This window comes from Haliotis rufescens, unplaced genomic scaffold, assembly GCF_023055435.1.
Source record: "Haliotis rufescens isolate VD_foot unplaced genomic scaffold, xgHalRufe1.0.p SCAF_9, whole genome shotgun sequence".
Taxonomy (NCBI): domain Eukaryota; kingdom Metazoa; phylum Mollusca; class Gastropoda; order Lepetellida; family Haliotidae; genus Haliotis; species Haliotis rufescens.
The window spans coordinates 17,297,309-17,320,038 of NW_025964383.1; the positions used below are offsets into that span (position 1 = coordinate 17,297,309).

General features: G+C 38.4%; 7 protein-coding genes across 7 annotated transcripts; all 7 read right to left on the reverse strand.

Moving 5' to 3' along the window:
• Positions 1-351: 351 nt before the first annotated feature.
• On the reverse strand, positions 352-1,422 carry LOC125377317. Its single transcript, XM_048390343.1, has 2 exons — positions 892-1,422; positions 352-746 (listed from the first exon to the last, which is right to left on the reverse strand). Exons 1-2 carry the CDS (start codon positions 971-973, stop codon positions 352-354), a joined length of 477 nt encoding a protein of 158 aa, XP_048246300.1. The 5' UTR covers positions 974-1,422.
• A 1,480-nt stretch (positions 1,423-2,902) lies between these two features.
• LOC125377318 lies at positions 2,903-3,973 on the reverse strand. Its single transcript, XM_048390344.1, has 2 exons — positions 3,443-3,973; positions 2,903-3,297 (listed from the first exon to the last, which is right to left on the reverse strand). The coding sequence occupies exons 1-2, from the start codon at positions 3,522-3,524 to the stop codon at positions 2,903-2,905; spliced, it is 477 nt and encodes a 158-aa protein (XP_048246301.1). The 5' UTR covers positions 3,525-3,973.
• Positions 3,974-5,453: 1,480 nt separating this feature from the next.
• LOC124119837 lies at positions 5,454-6,524 on the reverse strand. The gene is made up of 2 exons (XM_048390345.1): positions 5,994-6,524; positions 5,454-5,848 (listed from the first exon to the last, which is right to left on the reverse strand). The coding sequence occupies exons 1-2, from the start codon at positions 6,073-6,075 to the stop codon at positions 5,454-5,456; spliced, it is 477 nt and encodes a 158-aa protein (XP_048246302.1). The 5' UTR covers positions 6,076-6,524.
• A 1,480-nt stretch (positions 6,525-8,004) lies between these two features.
• Positions 8,005-9,075, reverse strand: LOC125377319. Its single transcript, XM_048390346.1, has 2 exons — positions 8,545-9,075; positions 8,005-8,399 (listed from the first exon to the last, which is right to left on the reverse strand). Exons 1-2 carry the CDS (start codon positions 8,624-8,626, stop codon positions 8,005-8,007), a joined length of 477 nt encoding a protein of 158 aa, XP_048246303.1. The 5' UTR covers positions 8,627-9,075.
• Positions 9,076-13,107: 4,032 nt separating this feature from the next.
• On the reverse strand, positions 13,108-14,178 carry LOC124119838. Its single transcript, XM_046482494.2, has 2 exons — positions 13,648-14,178; positions 13,108-13,502 (listed from the first exon to the last, which is right to left on the reverse strand). Exons 1-2 carry the CDS (start codon positions 13,727-13,729, stop codon positions 13,108-13,110), a joined length of 477 nt encoding a protein of 158 aa, XP_046338450.2. The 5' UTR covers positions 13,730-14,178.
• Positions 14,179-15,658: 1,480 nt separating this feature from the next.
• On the reverse strand, positions 15,659-16,656 carry LOC125377320. Its single transcript, XM_048390347.1, has 2 exons — positions 16,199-16,656; positions 15,659-16,053 (listed from the first exon to the last, which is right to left on the reverse strand). Exons 1-2 carry the CDS (start codon positions 16,278-16,280, stop codon positions 15,659-15,661), a joined length of 477 nt encoding a protein of 158 aa, XP_048246304.1. The 5' UTR covers positions 16,281-16,656.
• A 1,553-nt stretch (positions 16,657-18,209) lies between these two features.
• LOC125377321 lies at positions 18,210-18,915 on the reverse strand. The gene is made up of 2 exons (XM_048390348.1): positions 18,750-18,915; positions 18,210-18,604 (listed from the first exon to the last, which is right to left on the reverse strand). The coding sequence occupies exons 1-2, from the start codon at positions 18,829-18,831 to the stop codon at positions 18,210-18,212; spliced, it is 477 nt and encodes a 158-aa protein (XP_048246305.1). The 5' UTR covers positions 18,832-18,915.
• Positions 18,916-22,730: the final 3,815 nt, after the last annotated feature.

The following is a 22,730-nucleotide window of genomic DNA, read 5'->3' on the forward strand; positions in this document are numbered from 1 at the left end:
AGAATAGATTAAGGACGATATCTGCGAATGCTTGCCATACTCAGAACCTAGTAAAATGATCGAAGGCTTGGTATTGTGAGATACCATCTCAAATTAACCTTTTCTCTCTCTCACAAACTTTCTATACGAATGATGTCTTCAAGATGTCGTGAGCGTGTCAGCAAATGATCAATATTATAATATCGACTTCATTATTTATTTCCTCAGCATATTCATCAACAAACAAATGTGGTTTACAATATAATAGGATGCCCTTTGCACACTGTCAGGCAACATTTGTGTACAATAACAAAAAATGAATAACAAGGTAAATGCAGCACTAGTTGATGTGGATGGGACTTGTGATTTCCCTTAGGCGTTTCTATGAAGTGCACTGTCGTCTACAGACAAAGCTCGACTGAGAGTCGTCATATCGTAGCTGCTGTCGTTGCTGTATAGGTCTCCCTGGTCTTCGTCGTCCTCACTATATGAGCTGTCGGACAAGAGTTCCGTGAAGGAAGCTTCATCATCGTTGAAAGAGGTATCTGCATTCCAGTCCGCCTCCGAATCACTCTCTGCAGAAGCATCTTTGGTGATGGCGTTTACACAGGCTTGCACCTCTTGCCACTTGAGTTGTCTGTAGATGGTAAACATCTCCTTGACACCTTCCAGCACCCATCGTCTCTGGATCAGCTGTTCACCTCGGATTATGCAGTTGTTGGAGGAGTTGGCTGTCATCTTCCGCATCAGATGGTAGACTTGGGTATCTGAAAACAATAAAACGGGTAATTAGAAATCTCGCTAAATGTGTTCACAACAATGTCATTTTATTTTGTTCAATTCTAAAATTCAGTGTGATACCAATATTGCCATGTTTGCAGGGGACTGAAAAAGAGCACAGTTCATATTTACCTAATGTCAGGATCTCTTTCACTGCATTGTCGTGGGCAATAAGGAGACGTCTCAGCTTGATGGCAACTTGAACTGGATCCATTTTCTAGGGCCTTCGGACACAACACTAGAATGCAGTCGGATGAAATACTACAGGAATTCAGTAGCGCCAAATTTGGATAATTGGAAAGTAGATGTGTTCGTTCTCACGGATTGAGATGAAGTGAAGGACTCCAGTCCGCGCAAAACATTTATACTGACCCTTAGTATAAACATAGTAGTGGAGATTTATAGATCAAAGAGAGCATTTTCGAAGCCAGTGGCGAGATCAAAGCTACACTGCAACTTCATTAGGCTTTGATCCGAAAGGAATCTCACTGTCCACTTGAGAAACCAATCAACTTCTTGTCAAAACAAGTTTCCGTATAAAGGGAGAGGTCTGAGAAGAGTTCAACCAATCTAGTCCTGTTATCTCCAGGGATTATCAATCATTGTTAATTGATTAAATCGGGATTGATCAAACGGCGCAGTACGTTGTGATACTTAAAAATCCGATGTGGTTACTTTCGCATCCACAGAAACCAAGTCACAGAAACTTCTATCAGCTTGGAAATCGTGTGATGCTTCTCTGAACGTTTAGTTTAATTAAAAAACCCGAGAAAACCATGTCCACAATCCTAAGAAATCCTTACTCTGGTAGGCAAAGGCAAAGTGAATAAATGTACAGTCAAATCTTGAACTTATTGTACACATCTGTTTGAGGTCGTGAATGCTATGATAATCTGACCATTTTCCCAACCCGTCTTACATGATCGAAATACAGCACGTATGTTTTGAAGCATTTCAAATACTATTTTTTATGAATACCATCATCATGGTATAATTGAAGCAGCTCATTTGGCTTAAGTATCTGGATATTAACCATCTTAGAAGCTTTTGGATGGACGTCGGCTACTTAAAAGGTTACTATATAAATAAATAAATAGGCATGTACAATAAAGTTTATGTGTGTTAAATGATCTAGAGACATCATCTTCAGTGTATAACTGTCATGTTTTTGGGAGAATTACAAAGCACGGTGTCATGATTTATATCTTTGAATACAGAATGCTGTTAAAGCACATAATGGAAATTGGAGTATGTTGCTAGATAAACATAAGCACGTTGTTAGCATTGTTTTTGAAAGATGCCCACTGTTTCATGTCAGGATATTCTGATCTTTACTTTTTAGTGCCTTTCAGGGGAATAGTATTCATCAAGTGCTGACTTGGATCAGAAATGTTATTTGGCCTGTGTTGATGTCAATGTTTCAATTTCCTTTTGTTTTCCATGCTGTCTACATTGACAATTTTTAACATGCATGACTCTCTCCTTAAGCACTTGGGCATGTACATTTCAAAAGGAAAGAGAAACAATTAAATGCTCTGATAATATGAAATACAACATGACATATATATCTCGCAGATCAATATCATATGGGGTTGTGGTTCGTCTGTCTAAATCCTTTTGCTATAGGATCGGCATGGATACGGAAAACGAATTGCAACGTTCCAAACTGTATTTAATGTTATGGTGCAACCATTACATTGGAATCTCTTCTTCTCCATCATACCTAATGTCCAAATGTGTTTCATTTCAATTGATCTTATATTCAATAGTCTGTATCTTTTTCCTATTTCAAAGAATAGATTAAGGACGATATCTGCGAATGCTTGCCATACTCAGAACCTAGTAAAATGATCGAAGGCTTGGTATTGTGAGATACCATCTCAAATTAACCTTTTCTCTCTCTCACAAACTTTCTATACGAATGATGTCTTCAAGATGTCGTGAGCGTGTCAGCAAATGATCAATATTATAATATCGACTTCATTATTTATTTCCTCAGCATATTCATCAACAAACAAATGTGGTTTACAATATAATAGGATGCCCTTTGCACACTGTCAGGCAACATTTGTGTACAATAACAAAAAATGAATAACAAGGTAAATGCAGCACTAGTTGATGTGGATGGGACTTGTGATTTCCCTTAGGCGTTTCTATGAAGTGCACTGTCGTCTACAGACAAAGCTCGACTGAGAGTCGTCATATCGTAGCTGCTGTCGTTGCTGTATAGGTCTCCCTGGTCTTCGTCGTCCTCACTATATGAGCTGTCGGACAAGAGTTCCGTGAAGGAAGCTTCATCATCGTTGAAAGAGGTATCTGCATTCCAGTCCGCCTCCGAATCACTCTCTGCAGAAGCATCTTTGGTGATGGCGTTTACACAGGCTTGCACCTCTTGCCACTTGAGTTGTCTGTAGATGGTAAACATCTCCTTGACACCTTCCAGCACCCATCGTCTCTGGATCAGCTGTTCACCTCGGATTATGCAGTTGTTGGAGGAGTTGGCTGTCATCTTCCGCATCAGATGGTAGACTTGGGTATCTGAAAACAATAAAACGGGTAATTAGAAATCTCGCTAAATGTGTTCACAACAATGTCATTTTATTTTGTTCAATTCTAAAATTCAGTGTGATACCAATATTGCCATGTTTGCAGGGGACTGAAAAAGAGCACAGTTCATATTTACCTAATGTCAGGATCTCTTTCACTGCATTGTCGTGGGCAATAAGGAGACGTCTCAGCTTGATGGCAACTTGAACTGGATCCATTTTCTAGGGCCTTCGGACACAACACTAGAATGCAGTCGGATGAAATACTACAGGAATTCAGTAGCGCCAAATTTGGATAATTGGAAAGTAGATGTGTTCGTTCTCACGGATTGAGATGAAGTGAAGGACTCCAGTCCGCGCAAAACATTTATACTGACCCTTAGTATAAACATAGTAGTGGAGATTTATAGATCAAAGAGAGCATTTTCGAAGCCAGTGGCGAGATCAAAGCTACACTGCAACTTCATTAGGCTTTGATCCGAAAGGAATCTCACTGTCCACTTGAGAAACCAATCAACTTCTTGTCAAAACAAGTTTCCGTATAAAGGGAGAGGTCTGAGAAGAGTTCAACCAATCTAGTCCTGTTATCTCCAGGGATTATCAATCATTGTTAATTGATTAAATCGGGATTGATCAAACGGCGCAGTACGTTGTGATACTTAAAAATCCGATGTGGTTACTTTCGCATCCACAGAAACCAAGTCACAGAAACTTCTATCAGCTTGGAAATCGTGTGATGCTTCTCTGAACGTTTAGTTTAATTAAAAAACCCGAGAAAACCATGTCCACAATCCTAAGAAATCCTTACTCTGGTAGGCAAAGGCAAAGTGAATAAATGTACAGTCAAATCTTGAACTTATTGTACACATCTGTTTGAGGTCGTGAATGCTATGATAATCTGACCATTTTCCCAACCCGTCTTACATGATCGAAATACAGCACGTATGTTTTGAAGCATTTCAAATACTATTTTTTATGAATACCATCATCATGGTATAATTGAAGCAGCTCATTTGGCTTAAGTATCTGGATATTAACCATCTTAGAAGCTTTTGGATGGACGTCGGCTACTTAAAAGGTTACTATATAAATAAATAAATAGGCATGTACAATAAAGTTTATGTGTGTTAAATGATCTAGAGACATCATCTTCAGTGTATAACTGTCATGTTTTTGGGAGAATTACAAAGCACGGTGTCATGATTTATATCTTTGAATACAGAATGCTGTTAAAGCACATGATGGAAATTGGAGTATGTTGCTAGATAAACATAAGCACGTTGTTAGCATTGTTTTTGAAAGATGCCCACTGTTTCATGTCAGGATATTCTGATCTTTACTTTTTAGTGCCTTTCAGGGGAATAGTATTCATCAAGTGCTGACTTGGATCAGAAATGTTATTTGGCCTGTGTTGATGTCAATGTTTCAATTTCCTTTTGTTTTCCATGCTGTCTACATTGACAATTTTTAACATGCATGACTCTCTCCTTAAGCACTTGGGCATGTACATTTCAAAAGGAAAGAGAAACAATTAAATGCTCTGATAATATGAAATACAACATGACATATATATCTCGCAGATCAATATCATATGGGGTTGTGGTTCGTCTGTCTAAATCCTTTTGCTATAGGATCGGCATGGATACGGAAAACGAATTGCAACGTTCCAAACTGTATTTAATGTTATGGTGCAACCATTACATTGGAATCTCTTCTTCTCCATCATACCTAATGTCCAAATGTGTTTCATTTCAATTGATCTTATATTCAATAGTCTGTATCTTTTTCCTATTTCAAAGAATAGATTAAGGACGATATCTGCGAATGATTGCCATACTCAGAACCAAGTAAAATGATCGAAGGCTTGGTATTGTGAGATACCATCTCAAATTAACCTTTTCTCTCTCTCACAAACTTTCTATACGAATGATGTCTTCAAGATGTCGTGAGCGTGTCAGCAAATGATCAATATTATAATATCGACTTCATTATTTATTTCCTCAGCATATTCATCAACAAACAAATGTGGTTTACAATATAATAGGATGCCCTTTGCACACTGTCAGGCAACATTTGTGTACAATAACAAAAAATGAATAACAAGGTAAATGCAGCACTAGTTGATGTGGATGGGACTTGTGATTTCCCTTAGGCGTTTCTATGAAGTGCACTGTCGTCTACAGACAAAGCTCGACTGAGAGTCGTCATATCGTAGCTGCTGTCGTTGCTGTATAGGTCTCCCTGGTCTTCGTCGTCCTCACTATATGAGCTGTCGGACAAGAGTTCCGTGAAGGAAGCTTCATCATCGTTGAAAGAGGTATCTGCATTCCAGTCCGCCTCCGAATCACTCTCTGCAGAAGCATCTTTGGTGATGGCGTTTACACAGGCTTGCACCTCTTGCCACTTGAGTTGTCTGTAGATGGTAAACATCTCCTTGACACCTTCCAGCACCCATCGTCTCTGGATCAGCTGTTCACCTCGGATTATGCAGTTGTTGGAGGAGTTGGCTGTCATCTTCCGCATCAGATGGTAGACTTGGGTATCTGAAAACAATAAAACGGGTAATTAGAAATCTCGCTAAATGTGTTCACAACAATGTCATTTTATTTTGTTCAATTCTAAAATTCAGTGTGATACCAATATTGCCATGTTTGCAGGGGACTGAAAAAGAGCACAGTTCATATTTACCTAATGTCAGGATCTCTTTCACTGCATTGTCGTGGGCAATAAGGAGACGTCTCAGCTTGATGGCAACTTGAACTGGATCCATTTTCTAGGGCCTTCGGACACAACACTAGAATGCAGTCGGATGAAATACTACAGGAATTCAGTAGCGCCAAATTTGGATAATTGGAAAGTAGATGTGTTCGTTCTCACGGATTGAGATGAAGTGAAGGACTCCAGTCCGCGCAAAACATTTATACTGACCCTTAGTATAAACATAGTAGTGGAGATTTATAGATCAAAGAGAGCATTTTCGAAGCCAGTGGCGAGATCAAAGCTACACTGCAACTTCATTAGGCTTTGATCCGAAAGGAATCTCACTGTCCACTTGAGAAACCAATCAACTTCTTGTCAAAACAAGTTTCCGTATAAAGGGAGAGGTCTGAGAAGAGTTCAACCAATCTAGTCCTGTTATCTCCAGGGATTATCAATCATTGTTAATTGATTAAATCGGGATTGATCAAACGGCGCAGTACGTTGTGATACTTAAAAATCCGATGTGGTTACTTTCGCATCCACAGAAACCAAGTCACAGAAACTTCTATCAGCTTGGAAATCGTGTGATGCTTCTCTGAACGTTTAGTTTAATTAAAAAACCCGAGAAAACCATGTCCACAATCCTAAGAAATCCTTACTCTGGTAGGCAAAGGCAAAGTGAATAAATGTACAGTCAAATCTTGAACTTATTGTACACATCTGTTTGAGGTCGTCAATGCTATGATAATCTGACCATTTTCCCAACCCGTCTTACATGATCGAAATACAGCACGTATGTTTTGAAGCATTTCAAATACTATTTTTTATGAATACCATCATCATGGTATAATTGAAGCAGCTCATTTGGCTTAAGTATCTGGATATTAACCATCTTAGAAGCTTTTGGATGGACGTCGGCTACTTAAAAGGTTACTATATAAATAAATAAATAGGCATGTACAATAAAGTTTATGTGTGTTAAATGATCTAGAGACATCATCTTCAGTGTATAACTGTCATGTTTTTGGGAGAATTACAAAGCACGGTGTCATGATTTATATCTTTGAATACAGAATGCTGTTAAAGCACATGATGGAAATTGGAGTATGTTGCTAGATAAACATAAGCACGTTGTTAGCATTGTTTTTGAAAGATGCCCACTGTTTCATGTCAGGATATTCTGATCTTTACTTTTTAGTGCCTTTCAGGGGAATAGTATTCATCAAGTGCTGACTTGGATCAGAAATGTTATTTGGCCTGTGTTGATGTCAATGTTTCAATTTCCTTTTGTTTTCCATGCTGTCTACATTGACAATTTTTAACATGCATGACTCTCTCCTTAAGCACTTGGGCATGTACATTTCAAAAGGAAAGAGAAACAATTAAATGCTCTGATAATATGAAATACAACATGACATATATATCTCGCAGATCAATATCATATGGGGTTGTGGTTCGTCTGTCTAAATCCTTTTGCTATAGGATCGGCATGGATACGGAAAACGAATTGCAACGTTCCAAACTGTATTTAATGTTATGGTGCAACCATTACATTGGAATCTCTTCTTCTCCATCATACCTAATGTCCAAATGTGTTTCATTTCAATTGATCTTATATTCAATAGTCTGTATCTTTTTCCTATTTCAAAGAATAGATTAAGGACGATATCTGCGAATGATTGCCATACTCAGAACCAAGTAAAATGATCGAAGGCTTGGTATTGTGAGATACCATCTCAAATTAACCTTTTCTCTCTCTCACAAACTTTCTATACGAATGATGTCTTCAAGATGTCGTGAGCGTGTCAGCAAATGATCAATATTATAATATCGACTTCATTATTTATTTCCTCAGCATATTCATCAACAAACAAATGTGGTTTACAATATAATAGGATGCCCTTTGCACACTGTCAGGCAACATTTGTGTACAATAACAAAAAATGAATAACAAGGTAAATGCAGCACTAGTTGATGTGGATGGGACTTGTGATTTCCCTTAGGCGTTTCTATGAAGTGCACTGTCGTCTACAGACAAAGCTCGACTGAGAGTCGTCATATCGTAGCTGCTGTCGTTGCTGTATAGGTCTCCCTGGTCTTCGTCGTCCTCACTATATGAGCTGTCGGACAAGAGTTCCGTGAAGGAAGCTTCATCATCGTTGAAAGAGGTATCTGCATTCCAGTCCGCCTCCGAATCACTCTCTGCAGAAGCATCTTTGGTGATGGCGTTTACACAGGCTTGCACCTCTTGCCACTTGAGTTGTCTGTAGATGGTAAACATCTCCTTGACACCTTCCAGCACCCATCGTCTCTGGATCAGCTGTTCACCTCGGATTATGCAGTTGTTGGAGGAGTTGGCTGTCATCTTCCGCATCAGATGGTAGACTTGGGTATCTGAAAACAATAAAACGGGTAATTAGAAATCTCGCTAAATGTGTTCACAACAATGTCATTTTATTTTGTTCAATTCTAAAATTCAGTGTGATACCAATATTGCCATGTTTGCAGGGGACTGAAAAAGAGCACAGTTCATATTTACCTAATGTCAGGATCTCTTTCACTGCATTGTCGTGGGCAATAAGGAGACGTCTCAGCTTGATGGCAACTTGAACTGGATCCATTTTCTAGGGCCTTCGGACACAACACTAGAATGCAGTCGGATGAAATACTACAGGAATTCAGTAGCGCCAAATTTGGATAATTGGAAAGTAGATGTGTTCGTTCTCACGGATTGAGATGAAGTGAAGGACTCCAGTCCGCGCAAAACATTTATACTGACCCTTAGTATAAACATAGTAGTGGAGATTTATAGATCAAAGAGAGCATTTTCGAAGCCAGTGGCGAGATCAAAGCTACACTGCAACTTCATTAGGCTTTGATCCGAAAGGAATCTCACTGTCCACTTGAGAAACCAATCAACTTCTTGTCAAAACAAGTTTCCGTATAAAGGGAGAGGTCTGAGAAGAGTTCAACCAATCTAGTCCTGTTATCTCCAGGGATTATCAATCATTGTTAATTGATTAAATCGGGATTGATCAAACGGCGCAGTACGTTGTGATACTTAAAAATCCGATGTGGTTACTTTCGCATCCACAGAAACCAAGTCACAGAAACTTCTATCAGCTTGGAAATCGTGTGATGCTTCTCTGAACGTTTAGTTTAATTAAAAAACCCGAGAAAACCATGTCCACAATCCTAAGAAATCCTTACTCTGGTAGGCAAAGGCAAAGTGAATAAATGTACAGTCAAATCTTGAACTTATTGTACACATCTTTTTGAGGTCGTCAATGCTATGATAATCTGACCATTTTCCCAACCCGTCTTACATGATCGAAATACAGCACGTATGTTTTGAAGCATTTCAAATACTATTTTTTATGAATACCATCATCATGGTATAATTGAAGCAGCTCATTTGGCTTAAGTATCTGGATATTAACCATCTTAGAAGCTTTTGGATGGACGTCGGCTACTTAAAAGGTTACTATATAAATAAATAAATAGGCATGTACAATAAAGTTTATGTGTGTTAAATGATCTAGAGACATCATCTTCAGTGTATAACTGTCATGTTTTTGGGAGAATTACAAAGCACGGTGTCATGATTTATATCTTTGAATACAGAATGCTGTTAAAGCACATGATGGAAATTGGAGTATGTTGCTAGATAAACATAAGCACGTTGTTAGCATTGTTTTTGAAAGATGCCCACTGTTTCATGTCAGGATATTCTGATCTTTACTTTTTAGTGCCTTTCAGGGGAATAGTATTCATCAAGTGCTGACTTGGATCAGAAATGTTATTTGGCCTGTGTTGATGTCAATGTTTCAATTTCCTTTTGTTTTCCATGCTGTCTACATTGACAATTTTTAACATGCATGACTCTCTCCTTAAGCACTTGGGCATGTACATTTCAAAAGGAAAGAGAAACAATTAAATGCTCTGATAATATGAAATACAACATGACATATATATCTCGCAGATCAATATCATATGGGGTTGTGGTTCGTCTGTCTAAATCCTTTTGCTATAGGATCGGCATGGATACGGAAAACGAATTGCAACGTTCCAAACTGTATTTAATGTTATGGTGCAACCATTACTTTGGAATCTCTTCTTCTCCATCATACCTAATGTCCAAATGTGTTTCATTTCAATTGATCTTATATTCAATAGTCTGTATCTTTTTCCTATTTCAAAGAATAGATTAAGGACGATATCTGCGAATGATTGCCATACTCAGAACCAAGTAAAATGATCGAAGGCTTGGTATTGTGAGATACCATCTCAAATTAACCTTTTCTCTCTCTCACAAACTTTCTATACGAATGATGTCTTCAAGATGTCGTGAGCGTGTCAGCAAATGATCAATATTATAATATCGACTTCATTATTTATTTCCTCAGCATATTCATCAACAAACAAATGTGGTTTACAATATAATAGGATGCCCTTTGCACACTGTCAGGCAACATTTGTGTACAATAACAAAAAATGAATAACAAGGTAAATGCAGCACTAGTTGATGTGGATGGGACTTGTGATTTCCCTTAGGCGTTTCTATGAAGTGCACTGTCGTCTACAGACAAAGCTCGACTGAGAGTCGTCATATCGTAGCTGCTGTCGTTGCTGTATAGGTCTCCCTGGTCTTCGTCGTCCTCACTATATGAGCTGTCGGACAAGAGTTCCGTGAAGGAAGCTTCATCGTCATTGAAAGAGGTATCTGCATTCCAGTCCGCCTCCGAATCACTCTCTGCAGAAGCATCTTTGGTGATGGCGTTTACACAGGCTTGCACCTCTTGCCACTTGAGTTGTCTGTAGATGGTAAACATCTCCTTGACACCTTCCAGCACCCATCGTCTCTGGATCAGCTGTTCACCTCGGATTATGCAGTTGTTGGAGGACTTGGCTGTCATCTTCCGCATCAGATGGTAGACTTGGGTATCTGAAAACAATAAAACGGGTAATTAGAAATCTCGCTAAATGTGTTCACAACAATGTCATTTTATTTTGTTCAATTCTAAAATTCAGTGTGATACCAATATTGCCATGTTTGCAGGGGACTGAAAAAGAGCACAGTTCATATTTACCTAATGTCAGGATCTCTTTCACTGCATTGTCGTGGGCAATAAGGAGACGTCTCAGCTTGATGGCAACTTGAACTGGATCCATTTTCTAGGGCCTTCGGACACAACACTAGAATGCAGTCGGATGAAATACTACAGGAATTCAGTAGCGCCAAATTTGGATAATTGGAAAGTAGATGTGTTCGTTCTCACGGATTGAGATGAAGTGAAGGACTCCAGTCCGCGCAAAACATTTATACTGACCCTTAGTATAAACATAGTAGTGGAGATTTATAGATCAAAGAGAGCATTTTCGAAGCCAGTGGCGAGATCAAAGCTACACTGCAACTTCATTAGGCTTTGATCCGAAAGGAATCTCACTGTCCACTTGAGAAACCAATCAACTTCTTGTCAAAACAAGTTTCCGTATAAAGGGAGAGGTCTGAGAAGAGTTCAACCAATCTAGTCCTGTTATCTCCAGGGATTATCAATCATTGTTAATTGATTAAATCGGGATTGATCAAACGGCGCAGTACGTTGTGATACTTAAAAATCCGATGTGGTTACTTTCGCATCCACAGAAACCAAGTCACAGAAACTTCTATCAGCTTGGAAATCGTGTGATGCTTCTCTGAACGTTTAGTTTCAATTAAAAAACCCGAGAAAACCATGTCCACAATCCTAAGAAATCCTTACTCTGGTAGGCAAAGGCAAAGTGAATAAATGTACAGTCAAATCTTGAACTTATTGTACACATCTGTTTGAGGTCGTAAATGCTATGATAATCTGACCATTTTCCCAACCCGTCTTACATGATCGAAATACAGCACGTATGTTTTGAAGCATTTCAAATACTATTTTTTATGAATACCATCATCATGGTATAATTGAAGCAGCTCATTTGGCTTAAGTATCTGGATATTAACCATCTTAGAAGCTTTTGGATGGACGTCGGCTACTTAAAAGGTTACTATATAAATAAATAAATAGGCATGTACAATAAAGTTTATGTGTGTTAAATGATCTAGAGACATCATCTTCAGTGTATAACTGTCATGTTTTTGGGAGAATTACAAAGCACGGTGTCATGATTTATATCTTTGAATACAGAATGCTGTTAAAGCACATGATGGAAATTGGAGTATGTTGCTAGATAAACATAAGCACGTTGTTAGCATTGTTTTTGAAAGATGCCCACTGTTTCATGTCAGGATATTCTGATCTTTACTTTTTAGTGCCTTTCAGGGGAATAGTATTCATCAAGTGCTGACTTGGATCAGAAATGTTATTTGGCCTGTGTTGATGTCAATGTTTCAATTTCCTTTTGTTTTCCATGCTGTCTACATTGACAATTTTTAACATGCATGACTCTCTCCTTAAGCACTTGGGCATGTACATTTCAAAAGGAAAGAGAAACAATTAAATGCTCTGATAATATGAAATACAACATGACATATATATCTCGCAGATCAATATCATATGGGGTTGTGGTTCGTCTGTCTAAATCCTTTTGCTATAGGATCGGCATGGATACGGAAAACGAATTGCAACGTTCCAAACTGTATTTAATATTATGGTGCAACCATTACATTGGAATCTCTTCTTCTCCATCATACCTAATGTCCAAATGTGTTTCATTTCAATTGATCTTATATTCAATAGTCTGTATCTTTTTCCTATTTCAAAGAATAGATTAAGGACGATATCTGCGAATGCTCTCCATACTCAGAACCAAGTAAAATGATCGAAGGCTTGGTATTGTGAGATACCATCTCAAATTAACCTTTTCTCTCTCTCACAAACTTTCTATACGAATGATGTCTTCAAGATGTCGTGAGCGTGTCAGCAAATGATCAATATTATAATATCGACTTCATTATTTATTTCCTCAGCATATTCATCAACAAACAAATGTGGTTTACAATATAATAGGATGCCCTTTGCACACTGTCAGGCAACATTTGTGTACAATAACAAAAAATGAATAACAAGGTAAATGCAGCACTAGTTGATGTGGATGGGACTTGTGATTTCCCTTAGGCGTTTCTATGAAGTGCACTGTCGTCTACAGACAAAGCTCGACTGAGAGTCGTCATATCGTAGCTGCTGTCGTTGCTGTATAGGTCTCCCTGGTCTTCGTCGTCCTCACTATATGAGCTGTCGGACAAGAGTTCCGTGAAGGAAGCTTCATCATCGTTGAAAGAGGTATCTGCATTCCAGTCCGCCTCCGAATCACTCTCTGCAGAAGCATCTTTGGTGATGGCGTTTACACAGGCTTGCACCTCTTGCCACTTGAGTTGTCTGTAGATGGTAAACATCTCCTTGACACCTTCCAGCACCCATCGTCTCTGGATCAGCTGTTCACCTCGGATTATGCAGTTGTTGGAGGAGTTGGCTGTCATCTTCCGCATCAGATGGTAGACTTGGGTATCTGAAAACAATAAAACGGGTAATTAGAAATCTCGGTAAATGTGTTCACAACAATGTCATTTTATTTTGTTCAATTCTAAAATTCAGTGTGATACCAATATTGCCATGTTTGCAGGGGACTGAAAAAGAGCACAGTTCATATTTACCTAATGTCAGGATCTCTTTCACTGCATTGTCGTGGGCAATAAGGAGACGTCTCAGCTTGATGGCAACTTGAACTGGATCCATTTTCTAGGGCCTTCGGACACAACACTAGAATGCAGTCGGATGAAATACTACAGGAATTCAGTAGCGCCAAATTTGGATAATTGGAAAGTAGATGTGTTCGTTCTCACGGATTGAGATGAAGTGAAGGACTCCAGTCCGCGCAAAACATTTATACTGACCCTTAGTATAAACATAGTAGTGGAGATTTATAGATCAAAGAGAGCATTTTCGAAGCCAGTGGCGAGATCAAAGCTACACTGCAACTTCATTAGGCTTTGATCCGAAAGGAATCTCACTGTCCACTTGAGAAACCAATCAACTTCTTGTCAAAACAAGTTTCCGTATAAAGGGAGAGGTCTGAGAAGAGTTCAACCAATCTAGTCCTGTTATCTCCAGGGATTATCAATCATTGTTAATTGATTAAATCGGGATTGATCAAACGGCGCAGTACGTTGTGATACTTAAAAATCCGATGTGGTTACTTTCGCATCCACAGAAACCAAGTCACAGAAACTTCTATCAGCTTGGAAATCGTGTGATGCTTCTCTGAACGTTTAGTTTAATTAAAAAACCCGAGAAAACCATGTCCACAATCCTAAGAAATCCTTACTCTGGTAGGCAAAGGCAAAGTGAATAAATGTACAGTCAAATCTTGAACTTATTGTACACATCTGTTTGAGGTCGTAAATGCTATGATAATCTGACCATTTTCCCAACCCGTCTTACATGATCGAAATACAGCACGTATGTTTTGAAGCATTTCAAATACTATTTTTTATGAATACCATCATCATGGTATAATTGAAGCAGCTCATTTGGCTTAAGTATCTGGATATTAACCATCTTAGAAGCTTTTGGATGGACGTCGGCTACTTAAAAGGTTACTATATAAATAAATAAATAGGCATGTACAATAAAGTTTATGTGTGTTAAATGATCTAGAGACATCATCTTCAGTGTATAACTGTCATGTTTTTGGGAGAATTACAAAGCACGGTGTCATGATTTATATCTTTGAATACAGAATGCTGTTAAAGCACATGATGGAAATTGGAGTATGTTGCTAGATAAACATAAGCACGTTGTTAGCATTGTTTTTGAAAGATGCCCACTGTTTCATGTCAGGATATTCTGATCTTTACTTTTTAGTGCCTTTCAGGGGAATAGTATTCATCAAGTGCTGACTTGGATCAGAAATGTTATTTGGCCTGTGTTGATGTCAATGTTTCAATTTCCTTTTGTTTTCCATGCTGTGTACATTGACAATTTTTAACATGCATGACTCTCTCCTTAAGCACTTGGGCATGTACATTTCAAAAGGAAAGAGAAACAATTAAATGCTCTGATAATATGAAATACAACATGACATATATATCTCGCAGATCAATATCATATGGGGTTGTGGTTCGTCTGTCTAAATCCTTTTGCTATAGGATCGGCATGGATACGGAAAACGAATTGCAACGTTCCAAACTGTATTTAATGTTATGGTGCAACCATTACATTGGAATCTCTTCTTCTCCATCATACCTAATGTCCAAATGTGTTTCATTTCAATTGATCTTATATTCAATAGTCTGTATCTTTTTCCTATTTCAAAGAATAGATTAAGGACGATATCTGCGAATGATTGCCATACTCAGAACCAAGTAAAATGATCGAAGGCTTGGTATTGTGAGATACCATCTCAAATTAACCTTTTCTCTCTCTCACAAACTTTCTATACGAATGATGTCTTCAAGATGTCGTGAGCGTGTCAGCAAATGATCAATATTATAATATCGACTTCATTATTTATTTCCTCAGCATATTCATCAACAAACAAATGTGGTTTACAATATAATAGGATGCCCTTTGCACACTGTCAGGCAACATTTGTGTACAATAACAAAAAATGAATAACAAGGTAAATGCAGCACTAGTTGATGTGGATGGGACTTGTGATTTCCCTTAGGCGTTTCTATGAAGTGCACTGTCGTCTACAGACAAAGCTCGACTGAGAGTCGTCATATCGTAGCTGCTGTCGTTGCTGTATAGGTCTCCCTGGTCTTCGTCGTCCTCACTATATGAGCTGTCGGACAAGAGTTCCGTGAAGGAAGCTTCATCATCGTTGAAAGAGGTATCTGCATTCCAGTCCGCCTCCGAATCACTCTCTGCAGAAGCATCTTTGGTGATGGCGTTTACACAGGCTTGCACCTCTTGCCACTTGAGTTGTCTGTAGATGGTAAACATCTCCTTGACACCTTCCAGCACCCATCGTCTCTGGATCAGCTGTTCACCTCGGATTATGCAGTTGTTGGAGGAGTTGGCTGTCATCTTCCGCATCAGATGGTAGACTTGGGTATCTGAAAACAATAAAACGGGTAATTAGAAATCTCGGTAAATGTGTTCACAACAATGTCATTTTATTTTGTTCAATTCTAAAATTCAGTGTGATACCAATATTGCCATGTTTGCAGGGGACTGAAAAAGAGCACAGTTCATATTTACCTAATGTCAGGATCTCTTTCACTGCATTGTCGTGGGCAATAAGGAGACGTCTCAGCTTGATGGCAACTTGAACTGGATCCATTTTCTAGGGCCTTCGGACACAACACTAGAATGCAGTCGGATGAAATACTACAGGAATTCAGTAGCGCCAAATTTGGATAATTGGAAAGTAGATGTGTTCGTTCTCACGGATTGAGATGAAGTGAAGGACTCCAGTCCGCGCAAAACATTTATACTGACCCTTAGTATAAACATAGTAGTGGAGATTTATAGATCAAAGAGAGCATTTTCGAAGCCAGTGGCGAGATCAAAGCTACACTGCAACTTCATTAGGCTTTGATCCGAAAGGAATCTCACTGTCCACTTGAGAAACCAATCAACTTCTTGTCAAAACAAGTTTCCGTATAAAGGGAGAGGTCTGAGAAGAGTTCAACCAATCTAGTCCTGTTATCTCCAGGGATTATCAATTATTGTTAATTGATTAAATCGGGATTGATCAAACGGCGCAGTACGTTGTGATACTTAAAAATCCGATGTGGTTACTTTCGCATCCACAGAAACCAAGTCACAGAAACTTCTATCAGCTTGGAAATCGTGTGATGCTTCTCTGAACGTTTAGTTTAATTAAAAAACCCGAGAAAACCATGTCCACAATCCTAAGAAATCCTTACTCTGGTAGGCAAAGGCAAAGTGAATAAATGTACAGTCAAATCTTGAACTTATTGTACACATCTGTTTGAGGTCGTAAATGCTATGATAATCTGACCATTTTCCCAACCCGTCTTACATGATCGAAATACAGCACGTATGTTTTGAAGCATTTCAAATACTATTTTTTATGAATACCATCATCATGGTATAATTGAAGCAGCTCATTTGGCTTAAGTATCTGGATATTAACCATCTTAGAAGCTTTTGGATGGACGTCGGCTACTTAAAAGGTTACTATATAAATAAATAAATAGGCATGTACAATAAAGTTTATGTGTGTTAAATGATCTAGAGACATCATCTTCAGTGTATAACTGTCATGTTTTTGGGAGAATTACAAAGCACGGTGTCATGATTTATATCTTTGAATACAGAATGCTGTTAAAGCACATGATGGAAATTGGAGTATGTTGCTAGATAAACATAAGCACATTGTTAGCATTGTTTTTGAAAGATGCCCACTGTTTCATGTCAGGATATTCTGATCTTTACTTTTTAGTGCCTTTCAGGGGAATAGTATTCATCAAGTGCTGACTTGGATCAGAAATGTTATTTGGCCTGTGTTGATGTCAATGTTTCAATTTCCTTTTGTTTTCCATGCTGTCTACATTGACAATTTTTAACATGCATGACTCTCTCCTTAAGCACTTGGGCATGTACATTTCAAAAGGAAAGAGAAACAATTAAATGCTCTGATAATATGAAATACAACATGACATATATATCTCGCAGATCAATATCATATGGGGTTGTGGTTCGTCTGTCTAAATCCTTTTGCTATAGGATCGGAATGGATACGGAAAACGAATTGCAACGTTCCAAACTGTATTTAATGTTATGGTGCAACCATTACATTGGAATCTCTTCTTCTCCATCATACCTAATGTCCAAATGTGTTTCATTTCAATTGATCTTATATTCAATAGTCTGTATCTTTTTCCTATTTCAAAGAATAGATTAAGGACGATATCTGCGAATGATTGCCATACTCAGAACCAAGTAAAATGATCGAAGGCTTGGTATTGTGAGATACCATCTCAAATTAACCTTTTCTCTCTCTCACAAACTTTCTATACGAATGATGTCTTCAAGATGTCGTGAGCGTGTCAGCAAATGATCAATATTATAATATCGACTTCATTATTTATTTCCTCAGCATATTCATCAACAAACAAATGTGGTTTACAATATAATAGGATGCCCTTTGCACACTGTCAGGCAACATTTGTGTACAATAACAAAAAATGAATAACAAGGTAAATGCAGCACTAGTTGATGTGGATGGGTCTTGTGATTTCCCTTAGGCGTTTCTATGAAGTGCACTGTCGTCTACAGACAAAGCTCGACTGAGAGTCGTCATATCGTAGCTGCTGTCGTTGCTGTATAGGTCTCCCTGGTCTTCGTCGTCCTCACTATATGAGCTGTCGGACAAGAGTTCAGTGAAGGAAGCTTCATCATCGTTGAAAGAGGTATCTGCATTCCAGTCCGCCTCCGAATCACTCTCTGCAGAAGCATCTTTGGTGATGGCGTTTACACAGGCTTGCACCTCTTGCCACTTGAGTTGTCTGTAGATGGTAAACATCTCCTTGACACCTTCCAGCACCCATCGTCTCTGGATCAGCTGTTCACCTCGGATTATGCAGTTGTTGGAGGAGTTGGCTGTCATCTTCCGCATCAGATGGTAGACTTGGGTATCTGAAAACAATAAAACGGGTAATTAGAAATCTCGCTAAATGTGTTCACAACAATGTCATTTTATTTTGTTCAATTCTAAAATTCAGTGTGATACCAATATTGCCATGTTTGCAGGGGACTGAAAAAGAGCACAGTTCATATTTACCTAATGTCAGGATCTCTTTCACTGCATTGTCGTGGGCAATAAGGAGACGTCTCAGCTTGATGGCAACTTGAACTGGATCCATTTTCTAGGGCCTTCGGACACAACACTAGAATGCAGTCGGATGAAATACTACAGGAATTCAGTAGCGCCAAATTTGGATAATTGGAAAGTAGATGGGTTCGTTCTCACGGATTGAGATGAAGTGAAGGACTCCAGTCCGCGCAAAACATTTATACTGACCCTTAGTATAAACATAGTAGTGGAGATTTATAGATCAAAGAGAGCATTTTCGAAGCCAGTGGCGAGATCAAAGCTACACTGCAACTTCATTAGGCTTTGATCCGAAAGGAATCTCACTGTCCACTTGAGAAACCAATCAACTTCTTGTCAAAACAAGTTTCCGTATAAAGGGAGAGGTCTGAGAAGAGTTCAACCAATCTAGTCCTGTTATCTCCAGGGATTATCAATCATTGTTAATTGATTAAATCGGGATTGATCAAACGGCGCAGTACGTTGTGATACTTAAAAATCCGATGTGGTTACTTTCGCATCCACAGAAACCAAGTCACAGAAACTTCTATCAGCTTGGAAATCGTGTGATGCTTCTCTGAACGTTTAGTTTAATTAAAAAACCCGAGAAAACCATGTCCACAATCCTAAGAAATCCTTACTCTGGTAGGCAAAGGCAAAGTGAATAAATGTACAGTCAAATCTTGAACTTATTGTACACATCTGTTTGAGGTCGTAAATGCTATGATAATCTGACCATTTTCCCAACCCGTCTTACATGATCGAAATACAGCACGTATGTTTTGAAGCATTTCAAATACTATTTTTTATGAATACCATCATCATGGTATAATTGAAGCAGCTCATTTGGCTTAAGTATCTGGATATTAACCATCTTAGAAGCTTTTGGATGGACGTCGGCTACTTAAAAGGTTACTATATAAATAAATAAATAGGCATGTACAATAAAGTTTATGTGTGTTAAATGATCTAGAGACATCATCTTCAGTGTATAACTGTCATGTTTTTGGGAGAATTACAAAGCACGGTGTCATGATTTATATCTTTGAATACAGAATGCTGTTAAAGCACATGATGGAAATTGGAGTATGTTGCTAGATAAACATAAGCACGTTGTTAGCATTGTTTTTGAAAGATGCCCACTGTTTCATGTCAGGATATTCTGATCTTTACTTTTTAGTGCCTTTCAGGGGAATAAGATTCATCAAGTGCTGACTTGGATCAGAAATGTTATTTGGCCTGTGTTGATGTCAATGTTTCAATTTCCTTTTGTTTTCCATGCTGTCTACATTGACAATTTTTAACATGCATGACTCTCTCCGTAAGCACTTGGGCATGTACATTTCAAAAGGAAAGAGAAACAATTAAATGCTCTGATAATATGAAATACAACATGACATATATATCTCGCAGATCAATATCATATGGGGTTGTGGTTCGTCTGTCTAAATCCTTTTGCTATAGGATCGGCATGGATACGGAAAACGAATTGCAACGTTCCAAACTGTATTTAATGTTATGGTGCAACCATTACATTGGAATCTCTTCTTCTCCATCATACCTAATGTCCAAATGTGTTTCATTTCAATTGATCTTATATTCAATAGTCTGTATCTTTTTCCTATTTCAAAGAATAGATTAAGGACGATATCTGCGAATGATTGCCATACTCAGAACCAAGTAAAATGATCGAAGGCTTGGTATTGTGAGATACCATCTCAAATTAACCTTTTCTCTCTCTCACAAACTTTCTATACGAATGATGTCTTCAAGATGTCGTGAGCGTGTCAGCAAATGATCAATATTATAATATCGACTTCATTATTTATTTCCTCAGCATATTCATCAACAAACAAATGTGGTTTACAATATAATAGGATGCCCTTTGCACACTGTCAGGCAACATTTGTGTACAATAACAAAAAATGAATAACAAGGTAAATGCAGCACTAGTTGATGTGGATGGGACTTGTGATTTCCCTTAGGCGTTTCTATGAAGTGCACTGTCGTCTACAGACAAAGCTCGACTGAGAGTCGTCATATCGTAGCTGCTGTCGTTGCTGTATAGGTCTCCCTGGTCCTCACTATATGAGCTGTCGGACAAGAGTTCCGTGAAGGAAGCTTCATCATCGTTGAAAGAGGTATCTGCATTCCAGTCCGCCTCCGAATCACTCTCTGCAGAAGCATCTTTGGTGATGGCGTTTACACAGGCTTGCACCTCTTGCCACTTGAGTTGTCTGTAGATGGTAAACATCTCCTTGACACCTTCCAGCACCCATCGTCTCTGGATCAGCTGTTCACCTCGGATTATGCAGTTGTTGGAGGAGTTGGCTGTCATCTTCCCCATCAGATGGTAGACTTGGGTATCTGAAAACAATAAAACGGGTAATTAGAAATCTCGCTAAATGTGTTCACAACAATGTCATTTTATTTTGTTCAATTCTAAAATTCAGTGTGATACCAATATTGCCATGTTTGCAGGGGACTGAAAAAGAGCACAGTTCATATTTACCTAATGTCAGGATCTCTTTCACTGCATTGTCGTGGGCAATAAGGAGACGTCTCAGCTTGATGGCAACTTGAACTGGATCCATTTTCTAGGGCCTTCGGACACAACACTAGAATGCAGTCGGATGAAATACTACAGGAATTCAGTAGCGCCAAATTTGGATAATTGGAAAGTAGATGTGTTCGTTCTCACGGATTGAGATGAAGTGAAGGACTCCAGTCCGCGCAAAACATTTATACTGACCCTTAGTATAAACATAGTAGTGGAGATTTATAGATCAAAGAGAGCATTTTCGAAGCCAGTGGCGAGATCAAAGCTACACTGCAACTTCATTAGGCTTTGATCCGAAAGGAATCTCACTGTCCACTTGAGAAACCAATCAACTTCTTGTCAAAACAAGTTTCCGTATAAAGGGAGAGGTCTGAGAAGAGTTCAACCAATCTAGTCCTGTTATCTCCAGGGATTATCAATCATTGTTAATTGATTAAATCGGGATTGATCAAACGGCGCAGTACGTTGTGATACTTAAAAATCCGATGTGGTTACTTTCGCATCCACAGAAACCAAGTCACAGAAACTTCTATCAGCTTGGAAATCGTGTGATGCTTCTCTGAACGTTTAGTTTAATTAAAAAACCCGAGAAAACCATGTCCACAATCCTAAGAAATCCTTACTCTGGTAGGCAAAGGCAAAGTGAATAAATGTACAGTCAAATCTTGAACTTATTGTACACATCTGTTTGAGGTCGTAAATGCTATGATAATCTGACCATTTTCCCAACCCGTCTTACATGATCGAAATACAGCACGTATGTTTTGAAGCATTTCAAATACTATTTTTTATGAATACCATCATCATGGTATAATTGAAGCAGCTCATTTGGCTTAAGTATCTGGATATTAACCATCTTAGAAGCTTTTGGATGGACGTCGGCTACTTAAAAGGTTACTATATAAATAAATAAATAGGCATGTACAATAAAGTTTATGTGTGTTAAATGATCTAGAGACATCATCTTCAGTGTATAACTGTCATGTTTTTGGGAGAATTACAAAGCACGGTGTCATGATTTATATCTTTGAATACAGAATGCTGTTAAAGCACATGATGGAAATTGGAGTATGTTGCTAGATAAACATAAGCACGTTGTTAGCATTGTTTTTGAAAGATGCCCACTGTTTCATGTCAGGATATTCTGATCTTTACTTTTTAGTGCCTTTCAGGGGAATAGTATTCATCAAGTGCTGACTTGGATCAGAAATGTTATTTGGCCTGTGTTGATGTCAATGTTTCAATTTCCTTTTGTTTTCCATGCTGTCTACATTGACAATTTTTAACATGCATGACTCTCTCCTTAAGCACTTGGGCATGTACATTTCAAAAGGAAAGAGAAACAATTAAATGCTCTGATAATATGAAATACAACATGACATATATATCTC